The sequence below is a fragment of the Notechis scutatus genome, chromosome 1, assembly GCF_049901735.1.
Source record: "Notechis scutatus isolate UNSWTSFEM ecotype Mainland chromosome 1, rNotScu1.2, whole genome shotgun sequence".
Taxonomy (NCBI): Eukaryota; Metazoa; Chordata; class Lepidosauria; order Squamata; family Elapidae; genus Notechis; species Notechis scutatus.
The window spans coordinates 215060125-215069721 of NC_142009.1; the positions used below are offsets into that span (position 1 = coordinate 215060125).

At 40.6% G+C, this 9597-nt stretch overlaps 1 protein-coding gene across 2 annotated transcripts in view; it reads right to left on the reverse strand.

The window, feature by feature from the left end:
* Window positions 1-1898, reverse strand: part of LOC113410743 (TGF-beta receptor type-2-like) — a 56682-nt gene extending 54784 nt beyond the window's left edge. The window contains exon 1 of one of the 2 annotated variants that reach the window (XM_026665436.2): window positions 1609-1898. In XM_026665436.2, the coding sequence (XP_026521221.1) occupies window positions 1609-1714 (106 nt within the window). In that variant the 5' untranslated portion in view covers window positions 1715-1898. The remainder of the gene's footprint in view (window positions 1-1608) is intronic. The other variant, XM_087950185.1, reaches the window with a different exon arrangement.
* Window positions 1899-9597: the final 7699 nt, after the last annotated feature.

The window sequence follows — 9597 nt, forward strand, 5'->3', positions numbered from 1 at the left end:
TATGTATCTTCTGGAGGAAAATAAAACAGAAAAATGCCATTGTAAAAATGGTAAATCTATTTAGGCAAGTGTCATAGCTTAGTCACATGCAGGAAGTTCATCCTCCGCTTTTTTTTTTCAAATTAAAAATATGTCAAAAATATCTTTAAAATATCCCAGATGGTGCCTTTTCCTAAGGCCTTGCAGATCTACTGCAAGTTGTAATGAGTACTACTGGATCAGTTGGATTAGGCCTGTATGGACAGCTCTGTATAGGTTTTTGTGTATAGGTTCCTACATTCAATAGTTCATCACTGATCTGGTTGTCCAGTTCAGCAATCAAGAAGAAACATGAGAAACTCCAGCTTGTATAGAATTCTGGGCAGCAGGAATGCTGCCCAAATAGTTTTGTAAATGATGCCAATATAGCTGGATTCTAAAATATCACCAGACAAGAACTATCTGTAGATAACAGAGTTGGAAAGGATCTTGGAAGTCTTCTAGTCCATGCAGGAGATCTTATTCCATTCCAAACCAGTAACTGTCCAGTCTCTTCTTTAAAGCCTCCAGTGATGGAAGCACCCACAACTAGTGAAAGCAAGCCATTCCACTGATTAATTGTTGTCACTGTTAGGAAATTTCTCCTTAGTTCTAGGTTGCTAGGTTAGTTTTGAAGAACAGCCTCGTGCACGGTCTGTTCTTCCAAAGAAGCTGGAATAAGCAGCACAGGGAAACCTTTACTCATAGAACACTGAACGCACAGGATTGGCACACCTAATAATTAGGAAGACCTTTCCTGGAAGTTCTCACCTTGGATTTCTCAGAACTATGAACAATCTGGTTTTAATGGAAATGGGGTGTGTCAGTAAAATATACAAATGCCATATAAATATACATATTTGCAGGTGTTATATACCTTAGAGTACGCACATCTGAGAAGTCTGTATACTTTTTTTTTTTTGACTTGCATATGGCATCTCTGGGTTAGTGCCTTCAAGTTATAAACCAAGGAAGTAGCCTTTGTAGTATCGTGGGGCTGTTTTTCCAAAGTCCGGCATGGGAATTGTAACAGACCATTATAGACATATAAACAGAACATGCGTAACAAGGAATTATTTGCTTATGTGCTGGCTGCGCTGAGCTTCAAATAGTTAAGATGCTGTTGCCCAAATGTGCCTTTCACTTCTCAATAGTTTACTTAAGCTTAATTAGTTCTCTGCTTAAATCTGTGAAAGTGCATGGGAAAAAGAGGGTGGTGAAGAGGACTGCTGTAACTATCTCAGCATTCAAATATGCCGAACTCGCAACCATTCAACCAAACGTCTCGGCTGGATTAAGTCTGGTTAAATATAATCAACAATTTTGAACTGCCGTTTCTAAAAAGTTCTCTTGCGTAACTTTAATGCCGACCCAGACCTGGCTACGGCAATGACTGTGTTGCCTTCAAGAACCTGAAGAACTGAAGTGAATTACCAACCGCTTGCTGAAAAGAAGCACAGATTAGATTTTCAAGTCAGTTTATTCTAAATTCTCCAACCTCTCGGCCGTCTCCTTCAGCTAATCACCCACAGAGGAGAAAGAAGCTTAAAGAGAAGGAAAATAAACAGTGAAAGTTAGTTCCTTACTTACAGAGCTGAAGTAGCAATAGCAGAAGCTGAGGAAGCCTCCTCCAGTAACCCATTTTCTGGATCTTGCCAGCAACCAAATCCCAGTTTTGCGGTGCTGCTCGGTTCATCCCCCGCCAGCCAGCCTGTCCAGGGCTTGTGAGGCTCCTTGCTAACAGTGAAGGGGAGGCAGATCCAGCTGTTTCAAATCCAGCTGTGTGAGTGTGTGGGGTCCGCCCAGGAACTGAAGTTTCTGAGCCGACGAATGCTGGCTCTTTCTGAACGCACACAATTATAGGAGAAGGAGGAGGAAGAAGGGGGAAGGAAAAGTTGGCACCGAGAGCAAAGCTTGATATAAAGATGACAACGCCGAGCCGTTTCAGGAACAGGAAAGGAAGAAAAAAAAACTTGCCATCCAGAGCTGTGCACAGAGCACCTCATGTCTGCCATTAATTTTAGCCTGCCTGTGAGATTAAATATACAAATCCTTTCTTTGGAAGAAAAAGGATGAAATCATAAATCAAGGCATGTACGGCAGCTCTTTCCCCATCAGACCTCTTTCCATTAGAAAGTAATGTGGAACAGATCTAGAAATTAGGAAAACCTCTGTGCATTTATCACTGTTTCTGCTTTTAGGTCATCATTCCACTTTGGTTCTGCTCTTCCTTACAGTCACTGCTAAAGGCAATTTTTTTTAGAACAAAGGAAAAAGAAACAGTAAACCTATCAGCAAAAGAAAATACACTCTCCCCAAACCGATGAAACATTTGTGTAACATAAAATTGCACAGCTGCAACGATGCTACACAGTCCAACAGACAGCCTGTCTGTCCTTCTGTGGGGGGAAGGACTGCTAGAGCCACTATTTTCCAGTTCCAACTTTTTACTTTCAGAATAATAAGAGTTGGAAGGGACCCTGGAGGTCTTATAATCCGAGCCCCTGGTCAAACAGGAGACCCTTATACCATTTCATACCAAAGGCTGTCCAATAGCTTCTTTAAAACCTCCAGTATTGGAGCTTCCACAACTTCTGGAGTCTGGAGGCAAAGCTGTTCCACTGATTAATTGTTCTCACTGGCAGGAAATTTCTCCTTAGTTCTAGGTTGCTTCTCTCCTTGATTCAAAATAAGGATGGGGTCACCTGGTTTAGGCCCTTGCTCCATGGCTGCTACTCTGCCAAATTACTAATGGGTTGAATAAAGGAACAGTGCACATCTGACCTAGGAGTGCAGGGCACAATATGCCCCTCCCTGTTTCAGTGATCTTATGTAGATGAACCCTTTGTGGTAATTAGGAGTGTCTTCCAAACTTAATTCTGCACACAGGGTTTTCTAATCCAGCTAAAAGCTGATAGAACCATTCATTTTCCAGAAATCCTTCCTTTTCTCAGAGCTTTCATTTGAGTCAATTTCTCAGGCCTCGCTCTATCTTCAGGATCTCCAGAGAAAAGAGGAATGAAGCTGATGGAAAATGACTTTTTCTGCCTTTCAGAGGGTTGAAAAGACTTTTTGTTGGCTTTGGTAGAGGCCTCATTGGTGTGTTTGTTGGAAGCAGATAACGAGGATGCATGATTGAAGCAAAATAGATCTGGCTTAGGTCAATGCCTAAGAGAGGTCATGCCTATCCTTATTTGTCCTTTTTATTTTGTGTGGCATTCCATGGATGAAGAAAGATACATATGTCATAAAAACATACATGAAAGCTTTATAGTTTTTTTTTTGCAATGTGAAACAAAATAATGATTAGACGTATTTGTAAAGAACTCAGCCTAGTTTTAGAAAGATGGATATCACCTCTTAGAATACTAGACAACACAGTATCAACAGTAGAGACCTTCAAATTTCTAGGTTCCACTATATCACATGACCTAAAATGGACACCTAATATCAAAAACGTCATCAGAAAAGCACAACAAAGAATGTTCTTTCTGTGCCAACTCAGAAAGCTCAAACTGCCCAAGGAGCTGCTAATACAGTTCGACACAGGAATTATTGAGTCTGTCATCTGCACCTCTATAACTTTCTGGTTTGGTTCTGCAACCCAACAAGACAGACACAGACTTCAGAGAGTAATTAGGACTACAGATAAAACAATTACTACCAACCTGCCTTCCATCGAGGACTTGTATACTGCACGAGTGAAAAAGAGGGCTGTGAAAACATTTCCAGACCCCTCACATCCCAGACATAAACTGTTTCAACTCCTACCCTCAAAACGACGCTAGAGCACTGCACACCAGAACAACTAGACATAAGGACAGTTTTTCCTCAAATGCCATCACTCTGCTAAACAAATAATTCCCTCAACACTGTCCAACTATTTATAAAGTCTGCACTACTATTACAATTAATCTTCTCATCACTCCTCATCACCCATCCCCTCCCACTTGTGACTGTATGACTGTAACTTTGTCACTTGTATCCCTACGATCTATATTGACTGTTTCCTAGCATGATTTGATTGCTTATTGTATCCTATGACTATTATTAAGTGTTGTACCTTATGATTATTGACTCTTGATGAATGTATCTCTTCTTTTATGTACACTGAGAGCATTTGCACCAAGACAAATTCCTTGTGTGTCCGATCACACTTGGCCAATAAATAATTCTATTCTATTCTATCAAAGAGTTAGCTTGGTTTGCCTTTTTGTGGGGGCATTTCCATAGTTTAGCCATGAATCTACTCGATGACTCTTCCTCTCAATAACCCAGTTGCAGCCCAGGTTTTTATACTTTATTTGGGGTTATTTTTTCCACTCAAAACACACAGAAGAAACGTATGACGAAAACAAACATCCAGCAAATGGTTCTTCTGACCAAAGGCAATCACTGTGTGACATTTGCGGCTAGAAAGTAAAGCCACAGATGGGTCTTTGGTTTGCAGCTCTGCTGCTCATGGAGAGGAAGCATCAGGCAAGCAAATCGTGACTGGCAACACTGCAAATGTGTGAACATATCCAGTGGGAGATAAACACATACCGACAGGGCTCCCTAGGAATCATTTCTCTGTGAAAAGTCTACACTGTAGGGAGTTTCTATCTTCTTCTAGGGGAAAGCTGACAATGGCCAAGAAAGCAAAGCCTTGATGACTTCAGCTTTTGTTTACACAATGGAGTTCATTGCACAGTTTCAGTGATAAATCATAATGAACTTTGGGGAGGCAGAAGACAAATTACACTGGCTTATCCATGTTGACTTATTCATACTTTGGATGTGAGAATATGCTCTTGCACAAGTGAGGGGGGAGAGAAACTCCTCAAGCCCCAGAAATGAGATTTCACATTTTTTCAGGGTATTTCATTCTGAAGTGCTAATTTCTAGGAGAGGGAGAATTGAATTGGTCTATGTCCAATGTAAGGAAGGAGTCAAAGCTGCAGCATTATTCTGGAGGTGTTTCTTTATTTTAATTTATTATTACATTTTCATGCTCCCATCTCCCCTATAAGGTGACTCTGAGTGGCTTACAATTCTTTTGGTTTCCTCTCCTCTGAATAATTTAGTATCATCCATACACGGGTCCAACCATACTCACTCCAGCCTTAAGAGCAAGGGGTTTATGCAAATCCTTGCAGACTTCATATGTTACACACCTACATTGTGTATGTCCATTGTTTATTTCAGTCCTGATTTTTAACCAGACATCATCCCATAAAAGGGTTTTCCCACTTATTTCATCCCTCCAATTTTATTCCACTAAAACCAAATCTTATTAAAGACTTTCACAAAGTAGTGGTTAAAGTCAAATACCATACTACTCTAGGGTTTAACAATTCTTTTTTGTTAATTAGAGTTGGCTTATACAAGATACTAAACCAGGAATCATGCTTTTATAAGCTACTGTGTTCAATCTCCTGCAATGTGCTACGCCAAAAGCAAGCTGATCTCTCTTGTGACATGGGACAGGATGTGAACCTAATCTTGCCTATTAGGTCACCTCTTCCTGTGTTTTTCTCTTTTTGTAAATTAGGAGACATCTTGAATACTTTGAATCTGGAGTCCCCCAAAAAACTGACATGCCACTGAATCCAACATCATGACCTATTTTTCCTCCTCTCCTCAAAGAGACAGGAGACATAATAAATTAAAAAATAACAGCACATGAACAATGATGAAGTTGAAAAGTCAGCCTGCCTCCAAATGGCACAGTGTACTGTAGACATTATTCCAAATATTCAAAATGTAGGATCCAAGGCTCAGAGTGAGCTTCCAAACAACTTGACCTGTTTTTTGTTTAGAATCACAACTTTCAGCTGAGGTCTGCTCACTACTGCATCATATGTAAGTGGAGCAACCACAATAATGATGATTTATCTCCCGAACTCTTCTGCCAAACCAAGTGAATCTTCCACTAAAGCTTTGGATTTGGGTTGCCTCCTCCTTTTGAGTCTTCTCGTTTATATAAATTTTTATTCATGCAATCCATGTGGATATCTGGCTTTTTTCAAAAGCCTGTCAGTTTTTCCACATTGGTATTTATGGGCCAATTTCCCCTCCCATTATTCCCCCCCCCCCAAAAAAAAGAGTGAGAGTGAGAGAGAGCAGCACATTTTCTTCTGACTTTAGAACTGGCAGGATAGGGGTACTTTCTTTTCTCTGAAAACTTTCCAAGTTTTTTTTTTTAAATGTGTTTGTGTTTCTCTGTCTGGGTGCTTGGCTCAATGTTTGGTTCTCCTCCTGCTGTCTTTGTGGCCTCTGCAATTTCTCTGAAATTGACATGGGGAAGCATCTTTGATGTTTTCTTTTTCAGTACTCTTGTTTCTACAAGGTCTTGGCTCCTCTTGAAAATGCTTTTGTGGCTGGAAGGGGCCACCAAAGTTTATTTACTTTTAATCACTGACCAGTAGGATTATTCATACCATATTGCTTTTGCATCAGAAGCCTTCAGTGTATTTGGCTTCATTACCTTTGTGACAATAAATTAACAATGTGTCCAAGATTCACAGCATACCAGAATGCAAAAATGATTGTTCAAAAAAGATATTACATTTGTGTGTGTGTGTGTGTGTGTGTGTGTGTGTGTGTGTGGAAAGCAGAATTTATGTCCAATTGATAAACATACTAGTCAGCAAAATCAAATGTGTTGTATCTTTCTTTAATGGTAAATAGGTAGGTAGGTATTAATTGTATCAATAGTAACTGTTGATAGGAGGCTATGAGCCATTACTGGACAACTACCAGAACTTCCCTGGGAGATTTAGAAGCCATTTAGGCAATACCTTTCAAAGGATCACAGCTATTATGAGATTCAGAAATTCAAATAGGAGAACAGGAGAATAAGGTTGTTCATCGTAGATTTTTAAACTATTGCCCAGAGCTGTCGCATGGGTTGAGGTGGCCCTTATTGACCAGTTTAGAGAGGGGTTGAAGGATGACCTCTGAGATGAACTGAGGGCAAGCGACTCCAGTCATCTTGGATGAGTTGTATCAGTGTTGCATTGTGACTGATGCCCAACTAGACGAATTTAAGCAGAACTGGAGTGTCAGGTGCAGATGTGACACATGGGTCCCGCTTTCCCTCTTGCTGTGGCATTCCTAAATCCAGAAATGGGGGAGTCAATGAAGATTGCTGTCAAGGTATTCGCATGTGGAGTCAAGGATGATGCTTTCTGTTTTTATTGTGGAGCCTTGGGGCATATTTTCAGAGACTGCCTGGCAAGAAACCTAATGGCAGGGATTAGAGCACCAGAACAACCTGCCAGCAAACACCTGCCTTCGCCCACAGTGCAAACCAGGGAAATTTCATCCGTCCTTCATGAGAACTAACAAGAGGGCTCATCCAGCAGATAAGGAGAACTCATGAAGAGACACTTTCCTCTTTTGTACTGAAAAAAGATACATGCTAATAATAATAATTCACCATGATTATAACCACCTTATCTCAGGGATCCTTCTCTTATGTACTTAATTGATGTCAAAAGCACAGGAGGGCCAGATTCTTTGGGTACCTTTACATGTAGAGGTGCGCTAAAAAAAAAAAAGAGCAAGCCAGGCGTCAGTTGCAGTAGCCATCTTGACTTGCTTGCTTTGTCTAAAACAGTGGTCCCCAACCTTTTTTGTACCAGGGACCAGTTTCACGATTATTCATTCTTTGCGGCCCGGTACAAAATGATACACGGACCGGTACCGGCATCAGCACGCACGACCAAGGCAAGGCGAGCCGAGTGACCGGCCAGCCAGCCGTCCCCCACTTCTCCCCGCCACCTTCAACTCCTCCTTTGTACCTTCTCGCAGTCGATGGGCTTTTCGGGCTCTTTCTTAATCTCCTCCTGAGTAACGCGAGACTCCACCGCCATCGGGATGGCTCTTCGTTCGAAGCCGCCCCCCCCCCTCTTCGACGAAACTAAGGCGCGAGGATTCCTTCAGCACCCAAACGCCGCTTTCCAACCGACGACCAACAAGCTCACCCGGAAGCACTTTCTCAAGCGCCGTCGAAACAAGATGGTGGCGCCCAAGCAAAGTAGGCCCTACTTTCATTCTTTGCGGCCCGGTACAAAATGATCCACGGACCAGTACCGGTCCGGAGCCCGGTGGTTGGGGACCCCTGGTCTAAAAGATGCCTGTGGGCCACAGTATTTTTAAACTTAATTGTCAATATTTTTCTCTAAATAGTTTTTCCTCCTGAACATTTTTGCTTTTAGGGCTTAGGGAAAAAATACATGTGTATTATTGCTTTTTCTCATGTATACTTTTTTCACAACTCTACTTAAAATACATGCCAATCTAATTTGTGAGTGCTTCAAGTGTATCTGGTGCATCAGTATTCTGTTCTTTCGTGTTTGTACAAATTCATTCCAAATTTATTTTAATGGTTACTTTCTTGATGTTGGAACATCCCAAACTTATTACACTAATGAATATCTTTGTAGAATAGGCCCATTTTGCTTATGTGCATAGTTGAAAAAAACCTTTAAATATGACTGATTTGTTTTTACAAACCAAAAGTCATTTTAATGCATGATTGCCCACTATTGCTCCAAATCTCATTTCAATTATGAAAGGTCTCTGGGATCTTTGTTGTGTATGTATGTATGTATGCATGCATGCATGCATGTATGTATATTGCAACAGGTCTCCTGGGTCAATTGTATTTTTTATTTGTATTTTAAAAGATGAACATTTTGGAATTTTCTCAATTCACACCAGTGATACTATTGAAATAATTGCGTGCGTTCTAAATAAATCTCATTATTATTACAGCTGGGTTCTAAAGATGAACTAACTTGTGTTCCAATTTCTCTTCTTACGGACTCTCTTTAACTTTCTTACCTATCAGTATGTCAGCACATCTGTTGTTGAGATTGCTCCATTTTTTTTGTAGCAATTATCTTTGGACTAAATAGTAAGTGCGAATATATTCCCTTGTTCTCTCTAAGCTATGCTTCAAATATTTGCATGGTTGATTACTCGACTTAAAAAATATTGTCAGAGAGCACCTGGCGAGAAACCCAACAGCAGGGATTAGACCAGAACAACCTGCCAGCAAACACCAGCCTTTACCCTTCCAAATGGGTCTGCTCTAAAACCTGCATTTAATATTTAAAAGAGAACTGTGTGCTTAAAAATCCGGAAAGAAATACTACCGATTAGGAAAAATAACTGGAAGTTTATATTATCTAAGTTTATAATTGAACCGCGTGTTAGTACTGGAGAAATTCAAGAAATGTTCAGCTAAAAGTTTACGGGGGGGCCTTTAGACTGAAGAAACCTTATGGATTTTGGGTATACGGATTGCTGCTGGAGGAGGAACAATAAAAGAAAAAAAGAAAGAAAAACTGGATATACTTCGGTCCTCGCTTTTATTATCACTTCTCTAATCTAATTGTACTGTTGCTTTCGGAGTGGGGCAGGGTTTTTAAACGATTTAATTATATGTTGACGTTTTAATGTATTTATTTGTTTTAAATGTTGTAAGACTTCGCGGAAAGCGAATTCAAGCGCCTGGCTTCCTATATTCTGTGAAAACGGATGGAGGGGAGGGGGAAAACCCTCTCTTGGTCGGGAGTAGCCGGACTG